Source organism: Nelumbo lutea, chromosome 7, assembly GCF_056320005.1.
Source record: "Nelumbo lutea isolate HS-2025 chromosome 7, American lotus-T2T, whole genome shotgun sequence".
NCBI lineage: Eukaryota > Viridiplantae > Streptophyta > Magnoliopsida > Proteales > Nelumbonaceae > Nelumbo > Nelumbo lutea.
Window position 1 is genome coordinate 61,370,173 of NC_142690.1, and position 21,450 is coordinate 61,391,622.

Genomic DNA, 21,450 nt, shown 5'->3' on the forward strand with positions numbered 1-21,450 from the left:
TACATGTGTTAACTGAATTTGTTGTTTTTATTTTATTTTTTAGCAACCATAATATGTCAATTAATAATATTAAAATATTCATAAACTCAACTATCCAATTTACAATATAATTGCAAATAGAGCTTTAAAAGTCAAGTTATCTATTATATTTCTGTTTTTTAAAGGACCATAAAACCAAGTCAAATAATAAAGTATGTAATTTAAATATGCAAACTATTAATTTGGTGTGATCTATTTTGATTTTAATTTGTAATAAGTAATGATTATTTATAATATTAAATACATAGAATGCATAGAAGGTACAGTAATATAGGATGCATAAATTTAAGAGAACTCATTCATTTTTGAAATTTCTAATCTAACTATGTTATTTAACATACTTGAAAAACATTATACACGAAATTCATTTTTATTTACACAATTTCACAAAAAAGTAAGCCACAAGGTCAACTTGATCTTAAAATGTTTTCTAAAAACCTTACAAATGACCATGTATTAAAAACTTGGTGAAAAAGGAAGAATGGAAAGATGTTAAAGGAGAGAGAGACTGGGAAGAGAGGAGAGAAGAAGATAGGTAGGATTTGGGAGAGGGAGAGGGAGGGAAAATGTGAGAGCAAATGGGAGGAAAGAGATCGTGAGGAGAAAGGAGAAATAAGAGAGTGGGTGGATAGAAAGATAGGCAGAGGAGAAATATTGGGAGAAGAAAAATAGGAGAGATTTTAGAATAGTGAGAAAGAAACAAGAGAGAAAATGGGAGATCTTGGAGGAGGGAAATTGTGAGAGTGAGATGACAGAGATGGGGAGGAGAGGGAAAGACGAGACAATATAGAAAGAGAGAGGGAGAAGAGACATATGGGAGAGAATACCAAGTGATAAAAGAGCGGATCATGAGATAAGAGAGTTGGGAGAAGTGGGATAAATTGCCAACATGGGAGAGAGAGAGAGAGAGAGAGAGAGAGAGAGAGAGAGAGAGAGAGAGAGATTCACTTATTCAAGCTAAATTGTTATGATTTAACAAGAGAATATCCATGCATTTTAAGCATCCAATGTAAATATACTATTATAGGATATAAAATGGAATAAGAAAAATGCATGGTATAGTGGTGGATTTACTTTCTTTTTTAATTTAATGACCAAGGCCCAAGTCCTTGTTCTTGAAATTTTTATATGGCTTATATTAATCAAGGAATTTAATAGCATGCTAAGAAATAATAGACAAAGTTTTTTTATAAAACAATTATTATTATTAAGGTAAATTTCATAAACTATCCCTATTATTTAGTTAATTGACTAAGTGTACCTTTACTGTTTGAAAATTGACTGACACTACCCCTACTGTTTCTAGCAATTGACTAATACTTTCCTCACCCTTCATCCTCTTTCTTCTTCAAGAATGCAGTGCTCTGTTGAAGAAGTAGAGAACGAGTGAACAGAATAAGGGCGGCGGCAGTGGCAACCCCCTATGAAACCCCTCTCTTGGAACTGTATTTGTGTTGTTCCTAGGAAACATGAAAACGAAAGCCGATAGACCGAAGGACCCTTCTTTGCTTCTTCATCAGAGCCTATGAAACCTCTTGTTCAGTTCACTTGTTCTCTCTCTTTGACGCAGCGTGACGCACTCGACCGGGTGAACAAGCACCGGATGATCGAGTCGGCTTCGGTCTTGAAGCCTCAAGAAAGAAAGAACTAGGCGTAGCCTTAGTAGAGAGAGAAAAAGGTGATAAGAAATTCTTGTGTCTATCATTGAGCTTAGAAACTGAAGTATTTATAACACATACGGGTAGACTTGTAGACTAAAATAACTAGGTAATTTAGGCTTGTAAAACAACTAGGAACTTGACTTCTAAAACATATTTGAATTCTTCTTTAGTATGCTTTTGACGTCTACCGTTCGATAGCCACCATCATCCGATGTATGTTGGATGTCATAAGGAGTCCTCTCTAGACGTGAGCTGTCGCCATTATCCTATGCATGTTGGATGACATAAGGTCTCTCTAGACGTGAGCTATCACCGGTTGGTTCGGTGGGTCTTGAGCTGGCCCTTCATCATTCTCCCCCACTTGGAAAGAACTGGACCTCGAGTCAAGATCGGGGTATGCAAGTGTCACTTCTGGTAAATAACAATGAAGATCAGCAACATTAAATATTTTGGAAATACCCATGTGATCTGGCAAGTCCACTACGTAAGCATTGTCATTGATCTTCTTAAGAATCTTGTATGGACCGTACTTCCGAGGTTGTAGCTTGCTATGCTTCCCAATGGGTATGCGTTCCTTCCTTAAGAACACCATGACTTCATCACCGATGTCAAACACCTGGTACTTGTGATGCCTGTCAGCTGCGAGTTTATACTTTGCATTGGTCCTTTGATTTTTTTGTTGTACTTCTTTCTGTATTGACTGAATCTGTCCTGCCAACTCATGGTTAGGGATTTTCATATAAACAATAGAAAATGGGGATCTACCTGTAGAGCTATAAACTGCATTGTTGTAGGCAAACTCTGCTTGAGCAATGGCAAAGTCCCACTACTTCAGCCTCTCTCTGCAAATACTGTGGATTAGGTTACCCAGAGTTCAATTTACCACTTCAATGACGAGTCAAATAGCCTCCACAAAGTTATCCAGAAGTGACTTAGGAACCTCGTATCTTGGTCCGACGTAATGGTCTTAGGCACCCCATGTAAATGAACAATCTCCTGAAGAATAGTTTGGTTGTTGTTGTCGCATCCGCGGTCTTCTTGCATGGGAGGAAATGTGCCATCTTGGAAAACCGATCAACAACCACAAAGACGGAGTCCATGTTTCTTGGAGTCTTTGGCAAGCCCAACACGAAATCCATAGACAAGTCTTCCTAAATAGTAGTAGGAGCTGGTAAAGGCATGTAAATACCAATATTCTAGGTCAGTCCCTTAGCTGTCTGACATATATAACACCTACTCATGATAGTGGTCACATCTTTTCTTAGTTTAGGCCAGTAGTAACGCCCCTTGACAGCCTCAATCGTCTTGTCCCTCCCAAGGTGTCTTGCTAAGCCACCACCATGCAAGTGCCTAATGACTTTCTCGCGAAGGGATATGCAAGGAATACACAATTGGTCTCCCTTCATAAGAAATCCATCATGTACGTAGAAATCACCCGCTGGCTGCCTGTTCATGCATTTCTCCCAAACCTGCTTGAAGTCTTCATCCTGGGTGTATAGATCTTTCAAACATTCAAAGCCCACAATTTCGATACTGAGAGTCTTAATTAGGGCCACACGTATGCTCAAAGTATATGCCACTGTATTTTGTTGTCCAGCCTTATACACAATTTTGTATGGGAATTTATCAATAAAAGCAGACCACCTAGCATGCAACTCACTCCTCAACTATTTTTGCTTACTTAAATACTTAAGAGCTTGGTGGTCGGTGTAGAAGACAAATTCTTTAGCAATCAAATAGTGTTCCTAGGTCTTCAATGCTCTCACAACAGCATAAAATTCTTTATCATAAGTGGACAACTTCTTCCTGGCTTGGCATAATTTTTCACTAAAGAAGGCAATTTGTCTCTTTTCTTTTGATAACACAGCCCCTATGCCCACTCCACTAGCATCACACTCAACCTCAAATAATTTGTCAAAGCTTGGCAGTGCTAAGACAGGAGCGGTGCATAACTTCTCTTTTATGAGAGCAAAACTTTGCTCTTGTTCTTCTCTCCATTGAAACTTACATTTTTTCAAACACTCATTGATAAGAGCTACAATACTACTAAAGTGTTTGATAAACCGCCTATAGAAAGTTGCTAACCCACGGAAACGCCTTACGTCAGTGACGTTCGTTGGGGTTGGCCACTCCCTAATGGCTCGCACTTTCTCCTCATCCACTTTAATTCCATCCTTACTTATAATAAAACCCAAGAACAATAAACTATCACTCATAAAAGTACACTTCTTCAAATTAGCATATAGTTTATTTTCCCTTAACGCACTCAATACCCCTCGGATATGTCCTGTGTGCTTATCAACAGACTTGCTATAAATCAAGATATCATCAAAATATACCACCACAAATTTACCAATGAAAGGGCATATTACATGATTCATTAGTCTCATGAAAGTACTTGGTGCGCTAGTTAGTCCAGAAGGCATGACTAACCACTCAAACAATCAATCTCTTGTCTTGAAAGCGGTCTTCCATTCATCTCCGGGACGGATTCTAATATGATGATAACCACTCCTGAGATCGATCTTGGAAAAGACCACAGCCCCATCAAGTTGATCAAGCATGTCATCCGGCATAGGAATGGGAAACTTGTAGCCAATACTGATCTTGTTGATTGCTCTACTATCAACACACATCCTCCAACTCCCATCTTTCTTCGGTGTTAATAATGCCGGTACCACACAAGGACTCATGCTAACTTGGATGTGCCCCTTTTTCAACAGTTCCTCTACCTTCTCTCGTAAAATCTCATTCTCTTTAGGACTCATTCTGTAGTGTGGCAGATTAGGTAGGCTAGCACCAGGAACAAAATCAATGTGGTGCTGAATGTCTCGCATGGGTGGAAGCTCATTGGGTAACTCGTTAGAAACTACATCATGAAACTCATCGAGCAGTCCCTACACTTCCACTGGAATTTTGTTCTCCCCTAGTGGTTCACTCATGCTCTCTCCTTTTATAACCAGTAAGTGGACCTCGCGGGTATCCTTACATTCCCTTACAAATTTAGAGTGGCGATGTGTTATGGTAAGAAAATTCCTCTCCTCTGCCTTTGAAGCCTTGGTTTGGTTCTTTTCTGCCATAGGTAATAGTGTATAGCACACACCCTCTTTCTCGAGCTTGTATGTGTTCTTCCTACCCATGTGTTTGGCATCTACATCAAACTGCCACGGCCTGCCAAGCAAAATATGGCAAGCATCCATATCCACAATATCACAATAAACCTCATCAGTATACTTACTATAGAGAATAGAACCTTGCAGCGTTCCTCCACATGTACGCCCCCGACCTCCTTGATCCAACCAATCGTGTAAGGGTTCGGGTGTTTCTTAGGAATTAGTTGCAGTTTCTGTACCACATCCCTACCGATAATATTTTCCTGATTGCCACTATCAATAATTAATTCAAATAATTGACCTTGTACCATACACCTAGTGCGAAACAACTGGTGTCGTTGTGTGTCATCTTTACCTCTCTGAGATAGCATTAGCTTCCTCACAACACACGTGTACTCTTCATGCTCATAAGTGTCTTCTTCGTCCTCTCCATCGGGTCCACAATATATTTCGTCGTCACCAACTTCTTCCCCATCTCTCTCCACCATGTTAACTGCCTTTCTTCTGGGACAGTCACTAGACCTATGCCCAACTTCATTGCACTTGAAGCATTTAAAAGGAGCAGGTTTTGCATAGGGATTCATGGCTTTAGGAGGGTTTGAAGTATTACCTCGAGTGTTTCCTCCCGTGGCGGCCTTACTGGTGTTAGCTACATTCGGTGAGTGGGAGGGTTTTACTCCTTGGGTTGGCTTGCCCTTGTCGACTGTTGTCGGCTTGTTGTCGTTCCCACTATACTGTCGATAATTATCGGTTCGAGTCATCTCTTGGAACATTAAATCATCCTTCAAAGCTAAGTTCCTGGCTTCCTGTACACTCAGAACCATCTGGACTCCAATATTGTCTCGGATTGCAGGTTTCAAACCGCTCAAATAACGGGCTACCTATTGATTGTCGCTTTCCGACAACTGGTTCCTTTCAGCCAACCTTAGAAATTCTGAGGTGTATTCATTCACGCTTCTTGTTCCCTGCGCACACCATTGATACGACTCAAACATATATTGCTCATAATCAGGAGGCAGAAACCTACATCTTATTAATTGTTTCACGTGTCTCTACGTTCAAACTGGACCTCTTCCTTCTCTGATATGAGTCTCTCTCATTCGTTCCCACCAGACAAATGCTCATCCCTTCAATCGAAAAGCTACTAGTTTCATCCTTCTTTCTTCCAGGATCTCCTTGTACTCAAAGAAACGGTCGACCTTGGTGATCCAATCTAGAAGGCCCTCGATATCTAGGTCTCCACTAAAAGTGGGGATATCCACCTTGAGTTTAAATTCATCATCATTATGACGGTGATTAAAATTGCCAGGATTTTGCCAATTCCTACCGGTCTTGCCATCACTGGGAATAACCGGAGCAATGCCAAATTCTAGCTCGTCGTCGCTATCATTATCAATAATAGGGTTTCGGGGTATAGGATCAATATTTGGCCTACCGTGGTCGTTTCCTCCGGCTTGGTGCAATGCGTTATCCCTATTCCTTAGAATATCCTCCCACAACAAAGTCTGTAGTTGTCCAACGATCTCTACCAACTGTTGCTCAATGTTACGAGTGGTTGTTTCACTGCTCTTCGATTGCTCTCCAAACAGCTTGTAACCCCTGATCTCTATCACGGGGTTGGTTGCGATTGCTACCATCTTGGTTGGCCATCTGACTAGGCGAACTCCCGCTCTGATACCACCTGATGCAGCGTGATGCACTTGACCGGGCAAGCAAGCACCGGACGATCGAGTCGGCTTCGGTCTTGAAGTCTCACGAAAGAAAAAACTAGGCATAGCCTTAGTAGAGAGAGAAAAAGGTGATAAGAAATTCTTGTATGTATCATTGTGCTCAGAAACTGAAGTATTTATAATACATACGGGTAGACTTGTAGACGTAATTTAGGCTTGTAAAACAATTAGGAACTTGACTTCTAAAACATCTTCCGTATGCTTTTGACATCCACCGTTCGATAGCCACCATTGGATGTCATAAGAAGTCCTCTCTAGACGTGAGCTGTCGCCAGTTGGTTCGATGGGTCTTGAGCTAGCCCTCCATCACTCTTCATTTTTGCTGCTTCACCGAAGGACCCATCATTGCGGCGGCAGCAACCCCTGTCAAACCGTCTTTCTCTCTCTTCTTCTTCTGGGCGACGGCGACGACAGCGGCAACCCCTGTGAAACACCTCCCTCTTTCTCTCTCTTCTTCCTCTGGGCAACAACGGCGGAAATCCCCTGTGAAACCCCTCTTTCTCTTTCTTCTTCCTCTGGGCAGTGGCACTCCATGTTCAGATTCGCCACTACAATGAGTTGCAGCGGTGGCGGCGATGACCCTTCTTCGAATGGAAATAGAAGTGAACCAGCGGCACCCCTATGCCCGTTCTCTCCCATTGATCTCTCTTTGTCCATTCCTCTTTTTCCTCTTGTTCAGATCCCAATAAATCATCCGAAATATCGTCGACCTTTGCTCAAACCAAAAACAACAATGGAATTTTTCTCTCTGATCTCTCTTCTTTTCTCACACTTCCTCTTCTTTTTTTTTCTTCTCATTCTTCTCTCGTTTGCGTCCTCTCTCTCATTTTACTGTTCTATCATCGTCGCCGCCGCTACAAGTCATCTAAACATGGGGGAGCATAGGAGAAGAGTTCTAAACATAGGGGAGCATAAAAGAAGAGCGGTTTTCATTCGGACATTGAGACCAAAGACAAAGACAGGAGCGGCGACTGGCGGAGCATGCGCATGATAATGATAAGACCGTTTTTCAATTGGACACCGAGACGAAAGACGGGCAGCGACTGTTGAGCAGCTGCAGTACAAATCTGCACTATTTATCTTTTCAATACGACGAAAAGATGGGCGACGACTGCAAGTTCTCTCTTTGATCTCTTCTCTCTATTCTCTTTCTTCCTCTCTTTCTCTTCTTCCACTTTTTTTGAGGTGGAGGGGGAGGTCTGAGAGAGAAGCAAAGGCGAAAGGGGTAATCTAAGAATGGAGAGAGAAAGTAGGGGTTCATGGGAGGAGGGTAATATTGGGTTTTAAAAAAAATTATAAGTCACATGGGGTTATATGTGCAGAGATTGTAATGGAGCATTAACGGATGTTACGATAGGAGTATAGTTATTCAATTGTTAGAAAGTTAGTCAATTTTCGAACAGTAAGGGTACACTTAGTCAATTAATTAAATCATAAGGGTAGTTTAAAAAATTTACTCTTATTATTATATTGTCAAGGTTCTAAATAATGATACGCCCGATACGCTCAAGGGGCTGGTTTAAGATTCCTCCACCCCTTGAATTGGTCAAAACCCCGATACACCCTCTATAGGGGCATATCGGGGTGCTCCCAATACAATACCTATTGGCTGATACATAACGATTTTTTGAACATTGATTATTATTATTATTATTATTATTAGACAAAGCTGATTTTGAATAGTTTCCTTGAATATAGGATTTAATTAAGAGCCAATGAGAGAAACTAGGAGTTTGAGCTAGACAAATTTACATTTAAAAAGTTGCATTAGATATAGGAGCATGTCGGATGATATGCCCATACTATTGTTCCATACTATAAATAGTATCAAGTAAACCCATGTAATGCATGGGGTTGAATAGAAATTCGGTTAGGTTTGGGTTCGAAAATTTGGGTTTTGACATCAGTTTGAGTCTTTGGCCAAAGTCATGTCTAGTGTTGGTCTTGGGTTGGCTTTTAACTTGACCCAATCCGTAGAATTTTTATTTTAAGAGAAAAGAAAAGATTTAATGAAGGAGAAATGCTACAAACATTAATTATAGGGAGGTAAGGAATGAGATTTTTAATATTTTTTTTTGGTGAAAATGATAAGAATGATCTTATTAGAGAGAGTAAATGATAGAATCTATTAGAGAAAATTAAGACATCAAAGGGTTTTGTTGTGACCTTATATTTTTTTTAATAATTTAATTTAAAAACAGATAACATGTGTGAAAAATGAGAGGAGGATGTCTATGTGAAATCTGTGAAGACGCTAAGGTTGGATCCAAGCTAGGTTTCATATTGGGTTGGCTCTTAACTTGACTCAAATCCATCTAATTTATACTCCTACTGTATTAAAAGAGTCAAACCAGGGCATTTAAGAGTAAAGAAGGGATTTAAGAGGAGAGGGAAGATGTTACAAACATTAACCATTGGGGAGCGAAGAGTTTTAAGAATGATTTTATTAGAGAAAATTAAAACCTAGTAGTTTTTTTTTTTTTTTTTTTTGTAACTTCTTATTTTTTAATAATTTAATTTAAAAATAAATAACGATTTGTGTGACGTTTGTTCGGTTTTGGCCGTTTCATCCATGCCATTATCGGCAGTTATACATTGTTATTAAAGATGCGATTAGAGTTAATAAGTGGGAGCTTGCCTAAAGGAGTTTGGGATGCAAGAGGAAAAGAGAAGAAGTATGCATTGTGATGTGTGAGGTGTTGCATGGATCTAGGGTTGAATGCATGGCGTGGTGCATGCACATTTGACGCCTTTTTATTATTTAACCTTTTTCTAATTCTTTTTATTGGGTTTTCTTAAACATAATGTTTTAATTTAGAGTAGTTTTCTTGGGTAATGCTTCTCTTTTCTCTTCTCTTTTACCCTCTAAATCCACTTTGCATGAGGGTGAAATAATTAATTTGCTTGAGGATAATGCATACAACAATCTTAAATAGATTTTGATGGATTATGTGTCTAAATTAGAGTCTTTTGATAAAACAACAATTCTAAGAAAGAAACTCTATTTTTCTTCTTAGAATTATTAAGGTTGCTTTGAGGTAATTGAACCTGGGGATGTTGTTTGTGAAGTAAGTAGATTATGAACCAGTTGTCGTGATTCGTGAATATTGGGATACAACGTAACTGATTATGATACTTACTTACAAGATAGTCGTCGTTTGGAGCACCACCATCTAATCAATGATAGTCGTTGGCTTGGCCTCTAAAATCAGGATTTCCAAAGTAGGAAATTGCTGATATTTATATTATTGGCTGGCATTGTTGGAGATAGCAAATTCGATCCAACAAATGTGGGTGTTTCAATTTCAGCGCCAGCAAATATTGTTTTGCCACAAATTTGGGACATGTGGCATACACCAAGATGGCCTTCAATCAAGGTCTCCGTGGCAGTTTTGCACGAATTGCAGATCTCCTGCCCACAACACACTACCCTCGTGAATAGGGAACATCTCCCCCTGTATAATATTATGCAGATGATGAGATGTTCTCCATGTGTGACTGCAATAAATATAGGCCATGAACAATTCGTGATGTCGTCTACCATGTGCCCTCTCTTCTCTTGGTCCAAGGTTTCAACTATGTGATGGCTTTCCATGTCGTCGTCTTGGTTGAGGTCATGGCCGACTCCTCAGCGACATCAGTGTCCACGTGGTGATCAAGGCAAGACAAGGCCGGGGTATGGCCCCATTGGTTACTTAATCTAATTATGGACTATGTAGCTAAAACTAAGAATCTAAAACAAATCATTGCAAAGCATTTTTTGATCAACAATGGAATTAAAAAGAAAGAAAAAATCTCAATGCTTTGGTATTTTGAGATAAGATTTTTTTTTTAATACAAAAAATACTTGTTAACTTGATCCCTAGATCGAATCTGACCTGTTCATGGGTCGGGTAGTTTAATGGGCTGGCCAAGCCCAGCAACATGTCTAATCAGGTTAAAATGCCTTGGGGCTTAAGCCTTAACCCTTTCACGCCCAACCGCCTCTCCTCCACCTTTAACCTTTTAAAACCATGATTTAATGAAGTTGTGACAAATTTCTACAAACAAAACTCTGAACACACTTTATAAATATGAGAATCTTGCCGCACATTGGAAACATCTCCCCATGAATTCAACATGCATGTGCCAGAGATGTTCCTAAAATGTGTGGCTGAATGTTATGTGCACAGACTTTTTGCTAACAGGGAATCCTGTTGGCCTGTGTTTCTCAAACTTACAGAGCTTTACAAACATGTAATTAAGGCTGTAATTAGATTGGATTCGGATTGGATTCAGCAAAATCCGAATCTGAATCCGATCCGATTTTTTAAGACTTGCATCCAAAATCTGATCAGACTTGAAGGCCTCATATTGAAATTCGAATTCAGATTTAAGCTAACTCTATTTTAATTTTTTAAAATACAAAAATTTGAATATTTCTCAACTTTTCATCAAATCAAATGGAGTCAAATCAGAATCCGATCTTTTAGACATAGATTGCAAAATCAGAACGCAGTGGATAGGATGTAGAATCGGGCCATATAAGATGGTTACATTACAACATATAGGCCTGATATTTTTCTTTTTCTTTTTTTTTTTTTTTTTGGGGGGGGGGGGGTAATGATATGGACGGGATATTGGGCCAGGCATGGTTTTCAAAACTGGACTGGACCGGATGGTCGGACTGGAAAAACCGGGAAGAGGTCAGGTGATCGGTTCCGGTTTTTCCAAAACTGGAATTTCCATAAAAACCGTTGATTTTGGTCAGAAAACCGCTGACCCGGGTGATTAATCCTTCGAACGGTTTTGACCGGTTTTCATTTTTTTATTTTTTTCTATTTTTTTTAAATTTTTTGTCAGAACAGGCCGACTGTTCGAGTCGACACAGTAACTGAACCCCTGACCGGGTCAGTTTTAAAAACCATGGGACCAGGTATAAATAACTCTATGACTATCAGGATAAACAAAAGCACGTAAATTCCAAGTTTCCAACCATTGGGGATGTTCCAAGTTCCAACATATACCAATCTTTGAAAGCCCTCCTCGCTGAAGTATAAAACCTCCTCTCTTGCTAGAAAGCCAATAAGATGAACCATTGGGAACATATTTGAGACATACCACATTCACCCATACACCGTTAGAGGAAATAAGAAACTTTTACAAACTAACTTCATGACTTAGACCCATATTATTCAAATATAATACATCTGGAATAGCCAGACCACCTGTATCTTTTAGACTAGTTATAATCATGTCTCGCCTTCTAAGATATAAGGGTCTCTTTGATTCACAGTTGGAATTAAAATCAGAACAGGAATTGAAATGGTCTATTCCCATATTCTGTTTGGTTCATATAGGAATGAAAATGAAAATGAAAGTAAGTAAGAATTGGATTTTATTCTCAAAGGAGGGATAGGGAATGGCCATTTCCTCAAGTTCCTCAAATGGGAAAATGTCATTCCAGTAGGAATGAAAATGGAATTCTGATTCTGCCCAATCAAACAGTTGGAATCGAAATGGACTACTTATTCTGGTTTCGATTCCAGACCCCTATTCCCATGAACCAAACAGGGCCTAAATAGAAAAATCCCTTGACATATCATTAAGCCGATAATTGCAAATAGATCTAATAAAAGGTTATATTACAAATTATTACCATCTAATTAGGGTAGAAATTATTCCCACCAACTTTGAGATTCCAATAAAGAACCTCCTTTTCAGTAAAGTTGAGTATGGAATGACCAAAATACACACTCTAAGAAACTTTTATAAAATGGAAATTGCAACAGAAAAATAAACCAAAAAACTCCTATGAAAACTTGGAATTGCAATAACTACAACATGCAATTAATTGTATCAATTATATTAGTAATAAATGAAAATAAAATAACACTAATATATTATTAAAGAAAAGGGTTATTTTGAAGTTTAAAAAATTTAAACAAAGAATCTTTTTCAAAGTTAATTGACAGAATCTCTTTCAAAGTCTGGATCAAACACATTTTAACCCTCTACCAACATGATCTCACACTGAGCATTTGATACATGGCGAGTCCCAATCTTAAGATAAGATATACGGCATTAAATCAAGTTGGTAGAGAGTTGGAACATGCTTTATTGGCAAGTTCAATAACAATTGCCACTGCGATAGTGGACAATAATATGTAATTTACCCTAAAAAAGCCATAAAATAATTTGGAATGGCAACCGCCTATAAAAGCTCGATCAACATGGGCCAAGAATTTAGATTTTCAAATCTGCAGAAGAATCTTGAAATTAGACCTTATGGAGGAGGGAATAAGCTATGAGGAAGAGTTAATTTTCAAAGCATTTATAAAACTTATAATTTTGTCAACGAGGAGCCTTTCTTTCTTGGGTAGGCTGTACTTGGAGTAATTAATTATCACCGGCCGACAAGTCATTAGTAAAACAAGAAACCAATAATTCATAATCTATGTGCTTACGTTTGGAGCTGCTTTAGTTGCGTATTAGTCTCACCTCACTCACCATCATAGCCAAGCTTCACAGATTAGTTCAATATAAAAGAAAGAACGAAAATAATGAAAAGAACAACTCTGGGTGAATCTGCTTTGAAATTAGGGTTTCGCTGAAAACGGGTGGATCCACCTCTTAAATTGAATTAACATGGATAGCACAACTACTGAAAGCTGAATAGCTGCTTTCTTTATGACTCTATCTATTGTTTTGATCCTTACCAATAGCCGGCTTTTCAGCTTAGCCCATGATCTCAAACCTTCATTAGCTAATACTAATAGCTAACCTCCGCTGAACTGCATTGAAAGCAACATAAACTAAAAACTATAATGTGGATCCATTGAAAGGAGCATAATAAAACATTTCTTACCAAAAACAAGCGATTATTACACTGTCCCCTAGGGTCTAGTGTCTTGGGCGTTGGGCTCTGGGCCTTGCTGTCCGTTCCAAGGAAACCCAATATAGAATTGTGGTATGTGGGTATTCATTATTGACTTATTCGATCTCAAACTCAAAACGCGTTGTGGTCTGGCCGTGTTTCAAGGGAACCAAAACTCAGGGTCTTCTGCCCACATGGAGGTCTCATCTCATAGTCTCATAACTAGCCATGATTAAATAAGTATAGAATTAATATTTTTTTTAAATGTCTTCAGACACAAGCAATAGGTAAGGGAAATAAACATTCTTGCCACATGGCAATTGAGACATAATATGAGGGAGAGATAAATATCCAAAAAACAAGTTGAACTTTTTGGGTTAATTGCTACCTACCGATGTATGAAAATAATAAACCAAACTTGTTTTATCTAAACAGAACATGTGGTATTCACCCTTCACGTTGTCATATATACAATGTATCTATTCTCTCTATTCTTTTCTCAATTTATAGGAAAATGGTCAAACCAAAGAACATTCTACGATTTATATACGGTGGTCTTCTTTCTTTAACGGCCTTACCTACTTAATAAATGAGTTAAAATACAGTATTTATTTAAAATTTTAAATTTAAATGCATTCCTGGTATAGCTAAATTACAGACGTCATCATCACTTATCTAGGCAGTAGGAAATTGGAGCAGGATCGTTCCTGGTGAAATTCCTATTGTGTCCCCGTTGGTTCACGTGCTTTACAGTAATCATTGCCACCGTTCAAAAATAAAAATAAGTCCGGATTTTTCTTTTTCCGGGCGGTTGAAACTTGAAACTTGAAATGAATGGGATTGGGTGGCTAAAGAAAAGCCTAATCTCCATCTTACTCCATCGGTATTTGATACGTGGGGTCTGAGAGTGGATCCACGTGAAACTGGGCTCTGGTTGTGATGTGCTTGATGCTAGATTTAGCAAGGGGACAATAAAATCGGCGTCTGCGTCGCCGTTGCTCTTGGTTTTGGTCTTGGCTAATTGGCTTGGTGGGGGGAAGTGTAGAGTTTCGAATCATCGTAGGAATATCAGGACCGTCCACCAATCATTTGATAGGAACAACGCAAGGTGGGTCCCACACGAAGGGAATTATTAATCAGGCAACGACACACGTTACGCGGATCGGTCCTCTCTCTCTCTCTCTCTCTCTCTCTTTCTTTCGTTCCTCCTTCCAATTTTTCCACGCACCGAATTTTAAGGCCTGGTTTGCATAGGGTCTGGAATCAGAATCTGCCATTTCGTTTGGTTGGACGAATCTAAATTCCATTTTCATTTCTGGTGGGGGCATTTCCATTTTAGCTAATTCTAATGACTAATTCTATTCCAATTCCTGTGTAAACCAAGCAGATTAAGAAAATAGATCACTCCGATTCCGATTCTATGGAATTGTGATTCTGATTCCAACTTCTATTATGATTTATGAATCAAACGGAGCCTAAGAAAATTCTTATTCCTTTGATGCACAATTCATTCATTTTCCCGTGAAAGGAAGAAATTTCGATTACAATCTTTTTCCAGTCAAATAATGGAAATCGATAACAACTCTTCGTCATCAATCAGACGGTTCGGGGCTTTTACTTTACTTTTTGCATGGACTCCCAACGCCAATGATGGAAAGCCAAGGTCCACTCCGGATCCCCAGTGGCAGTGCGTTCGCGTTTGGACTCGAAGGGATTGTTCCTCCGAGTCCCCTTGTTTGTCGACGCGTTGTTAAATCCCTGCGATTGTACACGTGTCACAAAATCTAGTAACTTGAAAGGAGTTTTCCTTCGAGTCCAAACGCATTGGATCCGGGCTGTTCAAAGTCCCCCTCATTACCCAGCCCAACCTTTTCATTTCCAGAAGGGCAAAGCAAAATTTTGAGAGTATCTGTCGGATCAGGCGATTCTGGAGCCTGCACAACTTTCCACGTGGCCCTCTCTCATACACAGATACACTATTGTCTATTGCTTCCTCTCTCCCTCTCTCTCTAGTCTCTAAGTCTCTAGTCTCTACTTCTCCTTACTTTCCCATTAGCAAATTTTCAACATTACTGCTTTTACTCTTTAACCCATGATTTCGCACTATATTTAATTCTCATTTCCTTTGTCTTTTGAGTCACCCCCCCCCCCCCTCCCTCTCTCTCTCTCTCTCTCTCTTTATCTTTCTCACTGCTTTTCCAGTTGTTGAAGCTTGAAAGGAGAAAGCAAACGGAAGAAAGAAAGACAAAGCAACACAGAAAGAAAGCAAGGGAGAAAGAGAGCATTTGTTCTTCTTCCCCTTCTTGTTCTTCCACAACCGGCGTAGTAATCTTTAGATGGCTAAAGAGAAAGAGAGAGAGAAGGAGAGGAACATGTTCGTAGGGGTCGTTTGGAGCTGTGCTGCTGAGCTTAAAATTCTTCTAACGGCTCTTCTCTTTCTCTGTTCTTTAGCCACTGTTCTTCAATTCCTTCCTTCCCGCCTCTCCATCTCTCCTTCCGATTTCCGTCTCTGCCTTTCCAAGCTCTCCTCTGAGGCCCCACCACCCCCTTCTCTTCCCCCTCCGCCTGCTCCATCACCGCCGTCCCTTGAACAGGATCAGATCCTCGATGGGGGCATCGTCAAGCGAGCTTTCAACCCATACGGCGCTGCTGCTTACGCCTTCATCCAGATGGGTACTTACAGGGGTGGCCTCGACACTTTCGCTGTTGTCGGTCTTGCCTCCAAGCCTCTCCATGTCTACGGTAAGCCCCAGTATCAATGCGAGTGGGTCCCAGATTCCGGTAACCAATCATTGTTCACCGACGGTTACAAGATTTATCCCGATTGGGGATACGGACGAATATACACCGTCGTTGTTGTCAATTGCACGTTCCCGGAGCCGGTCGGTGCCGACGGCTCAGGTGGTAAGCTAATCCTCCATTCCTGGACCAACGGCGGCTTCGATCGAGATGTTAATGCAACGGAAAAGATCGAGGCTTTGAGAGAAGCTCCGGGGAGCTTGAACGTTTCGGTCTTTAAATCGCCGCCTCAGTTCGATTACTTGTACTGTGGCTCATCGTTATACGGCAATCTCAGTCCGCAGAGGGTGAGAGAGTGGATTGCCTACCATGTGAAGCTGTTCGGACCAAAATCCCATTTCGTGATACACGACGCCGGTGGGATCCATCCGGGTGTTCTCGAGGTTCTGAAGCCATGGATGGAGAAAGGGTATGTGACATTGCAGGACATCAGAGAGCAGGAACGGTTTGATGGCTACTATCACAACCAGTTTCTCGTGGTGAATGACTGCTTACATCGGTATCGCTTCATGGCCAAGTGGATGTTCTTCTTCGATGTGGATGAATACGTTTATGTCCCGCCAAAAAGCACCATTAAATCGGTTCTGGATTCTCTATCGGATTATACCCAGTTCACCATTGAACAGATGCCCATGTCCAATAAGCTCTGCCTAGCAGAGGACGCCGGAAAAACTTACAGGTACCTCTTCGCAACCTAAGCACCTTCTCACTCTGTTTTCCAATTTCACTTAAAACTGAAAACTCAAGAATTTCGTATAATTAGAAACTTCAACATTTTAGAGCAGGGTGAGAAATTAAAAGCACTGATTTGATGATTTCTACTGTGCATTTACAGTTATGTTTGGGATTGAACAACTGGATTTTGAGTTTCAACATCACTAATCAATGTCAAATGTCCATTAAATATCCGTTTTAGTCGTAATCTAGGATGGTCTAGAGTTTAACCATACTGTTGTGAAGTTGTTAGCGTGTCAAAGGTTGTGATTATGATACAAATGGGCACCTTGGCTTGAACAATTAGACATGAATATAGGCAATTTGGACTGTTTATATATTTAACACCTTGTCCGATCTTGATTGTCTTAAGCGAGAAAATCTTGTTAAGAGTTGTTATGATGTCAATGAGAGTGATACAGACATGGGCACCTTCGCTTTTTTGGATGGAGTGGTTGAGTGGTTGCAATGCTTTTGTGCTTTGTTCTGGTTCTCTTTTTCTGGGTAGAATATTATTAGGCTTCGAGTGCTTTGTCTTAAAAATTATTAGCCTTATAGCCATGAATATGATGTTTAGTTGGGTGATGGGTCTTTATTTCTAGATTAGATTGTCTTTATTTCTAGATTAGATTCTATTTGGGTAGGCGAGGAATGGGGGAGCTGAATACTGAAATTCGAACTAAAGAATAAACCATTGGACCAATGATGATTTCCCCACCAAACAAGCTCCTTTAGGAATCAATAAGAAAGCTTCCATTCTTGACCACATGATTGAAAGTAAAGGTTTTCCTGAGTGAGGTGGTTGGGTAAGATTTGCTGCAGAATATTCTTGCATGCAAATATCGGACCAATTTACAAAATTACTTAATTATAAGCTTTCTTCACTGTATTAATTCTGAACTGGTCGTTTGATTTTGATATTCTTTGATTGATAATTATACAACCCATTACTGCTTTTCAGCTGCTGCTTACTTTGCTTTTGTTGTTTTGTTTCGGTGGTATGAACAACAGAAAATGGGGGTTTGAAAAGCTAGTATTCAAGGATGTAAAGAAAGGAATAAGGAGGGATCGCAAGTACGCGGTCCAGCCGCGTAATGTGTTTGCGACCGGAGTTCATATGTCGCAGAACGTCGCCGGCAAGACCACACACAAGACGGAAGGCCGGATTAAGTACTTCCATTATCACGGAACAATCGCCGATCGGCGGGAGCCATGCCGGCAGCTTGTGAATGTAACCCACCTGACGGTGGAAGGCATACCATACGAGCTAGACAGCACCTTACGGGACGCGGCTCAATCTGTAAAGAGGTTCGAACTCAAGACCATAGGGAGCAGGTTACAAAGAACGCGGCAATGACGGATTTGACGGCTTTGTTTTGTTTGCTTGAAATTCTTTCTTTTATCTCTTTTTTTATCTCCTCCTTCGGCTTCATGGTTTCTGTAGAACAGAAATTCAATTCAGTGCTTTTTTTTTTTTTGTAAGATATATTTATATACAGATAACGGATGGATGGTTATTGTGGAGAAGAGGTGGATTCTTTTTTACAGGTCTAATCTATTCTTCCTTGATTTAAGGGTAGCTTTTTCCTCCTTTTCTTTTTTTTTTTTTTGGGGGGGACCACCAGCACTAATTGCTGTGGACCCTTCCGCTTTCGCAGCATGGGTTGCTTGCTGCCACACTGTCCCCACCATTGCTGGCTGTAGCAAGAATCTTGCTCACAGGTCACAAGTGTTTGTCTTACGCTGGCTGTCTACGCATCGGGTCGGATCACAGTATAACCAATTTGATCCGATTATTAATCGGAACAAAATCTTAGACCATGAATCAATCATACCGAAACGTACCCAATTTATTTATAGGTTAATAAATTAAATATTTTTAAATATTTTTATTTTATTTATAATATATCAAAATTTCCATTTCAAGTTTAAAATATAATAAAAATTATAAGAAAAAAAACATTGTATATATTCAATAAAATAATCAGTTCCATTTCTGAATTGATTTGAGACAGGCGAGAATCGAAACGTACCCAATTAATAATCGTTTTTGGATGGTTCGGGTCAATCGCGTAGACCCGACCCATTGACAGGAAGAGATCAACATGGAGCGTTTGATTGGAATAAACAATTAGTGGGTCGCAGACACTGACACATCCCCTCTGATGCCGGTCCGGGTTTGATTCCAGCAGCAAAAGATTCGTTTGGGATCTGTAACTTCTGTAACCCTAAATTAAAAAAATTCACTGTGCTTCACCGACTTAACTGTAAATTAACTGCAATTTCAAGGTGTCAACTATACGGTGGAGTTAAGAACTTTGGGAGGAACTGAACAGTAAAATTATTGGCACCTAATCAATAAATTTTAGGGTTAATGAATGGGAGAGATGTGGATGTGAATTGATGTGATGCCCCGTGCCCGGCCCGAGACTACTGTGCGGGGGATCCGATCGGGAGGCGGAGTGAGTGATAGGCTGATAGCGAAGTGTACCAGACTGGCAGTAGTAATGGGAATACGTTAAAAACAAAAAAACGGTCCAAAGCGGTTGGTATCGGGGAACAAACAACAAGACACGCGTCAACACATCTGGCTCTTTGTCGCGTTTCTTTCTGGAATCCATCTCTGCTTAGGCTGTGATGTTCCCTATTGTCAATTGTGGGCCCCTTGTTAAATCATCAAGCATCCAATCGTTTGGATGGTGATGGAGACCGTCTTTTGCTATTGAACGGTGACCGACACTGCCACGACCGCTCGGGGGTCTCATCGGGGTTTGTCTCAGAGCCCTCAGGTCTTATTTGGTGCCACATGGATGCACGTGGTGAGGTTGGCTCGGTGGCCGCCTGCCTGGAGTCTGTCTGTGCGTGCAGTCTGTGCACTTGACACTTTGACAGGGGCATTCTCGTCATTTGAGATCGAATCCGGGGTCTCTTTTGTCGGCCAAAGGAAGCTTCTGCTTAGTTTTCTTTCTTCATTGCTTGTTTATTCAGGGATTCCGCAACCTAAGTTGTTGTCTCGAGGGTTCCTTGTAATCTGAGACGTCGAATTTTCATATTATTCCTGGACACTCGGTCTCCGTGGCCCGTGCCAAATTTCATTGGGATACTATCTAAAATTAAAATTTCACCGTCATGTTTTCGCATTTTTCTTCAGCTCGTCGTGAGTTTTCAAAACCTCCATAATAATGTTTTAAAAAACAATTCGGAATAGAAATCGTTCTGGCCATCGATTTTTAAATTAAAAATTTGATTGTTTAGTTTAAATAGATGATTCATTTTAATAAAATAAATAAAAATAATAATTAAAATTTAAAATTAGCTAAAAACCATTAAACGGATTAACGATTCATTTGCTTGAATTAATGAATCATTCATTGATTTTTTATTAAGAATCGGATTTAAAGTAAAACAGAACTGGTTATCTAGTCTGACAGTCCAGTTAACGATGGTTCAAAAAGCATACTCCAGCCCGCTGTCATGAAATTTTAGTGTCTAAAATTCATTTTCTGTTTACATAATAAATATTTTATATGATCAAACTATCTCTCAATCATCCATCAATCTTATTAAATATATTTTTAATAGAATTACCCTTCATTAGTGAGAGCCTAGTAGAGATGGCAACTTTCCCTCTCCTTATTCGATATTTGGCTTCTCCAACCCCATCAGCAGAAGGAGATTGTCTTGGCAGAGACAGGGATGGGAAGAGAATTCCATCCCGATTATATATTAAATATATACATATATAATATTATTTATAATTTATTTATATCAAAATATTTAAAATATTTTTATATTTTGATTTTTTTTTTATTTTAAGTAAATCTATTTTTTAAATTAAAAATTTTAGGAATTTGAATCTACAATAATAGACCTATCTCCATCAGGCATTAGGGATGAAGAGCTATTTTTATCTCTAGCAGAGATTAGGGTCAAGGATGAAAATTTATTTTAAATTCAAGGTTGAAGGTGGAGAATTTGATCTCACCCATTGCCATTCTTAAAGCCTAGCCGCCTAATGTCAGCTCGAATTTGGGTGAGGGTTAATTTTGTTATGAAAAAATATTTACTAAATTTGATTAACTATTCAAGGGTAATTTGGTCATATAAAATATTTAAATCTTTTATATAGACAACTTCTATTAATAATTACTAACACTAACTTAACGAAAATCAATGAAAAAGTAATACTGATTAATGAAGAAGGTTTTAAAAGTGAATGAATTTTAGATAATATTTCAATTTAATATGTTTTGAACATGGGAGATTTTAATTAATGTAATAATGATTAATGAATGAACCCATAACAAGGTAGTTTAAAAGAACAGAAAATACCTGAGGGTGGTGTATCCCGTGAGGGAGGGAGGAAGATTCCCAAACGGCAAAAACGCTGTTTGACTCAATGGTTTGGCAAGGAACCTGCGAGTCAAGAAAGAATGGTATTATACGCTTATGCTTATTTTGATAAGTTATTCTACATTTATACTTGAGAGAAAGTTTCAACGGGTTGACCGAGTTCAGTGAGAAGATCCGGGTTATAA

At 39.4% G+C, this 21,450-nt stretch overlaps 1 protein-coding gene across 1 annotated transcript; it reads left to right on the forward strand.

Annotated features, from left to right (window-relative positions):
- Positions 1 to 15,231: 15,231 nt before the first annotated feature.
- On the forward strand, positions 15,232 to 18,439 carry LOC148846660 (galactan beta-1,4-galactosyltransferase GALS3-like). The gene is made up of 2 exons (XM_088954957.1): positions 15,232 to 16,877; positions 17,924 to 18,439. Exons 1-2 carry the CDS (start codon positions 15,736 to 15,738, stop codon positions 18,267 to 18,269), a joined length of 1,488 nt encoding a protein of 495 aa, XP_088811083.1. The 5' UTR covers positions 15,232 to 15,735; the 3' UTR covers positions 18,270 to 18,439.
- The last annotated feature ends 3,011 nt before the right edge of the window (positions 18,440 to 21,450 follow it).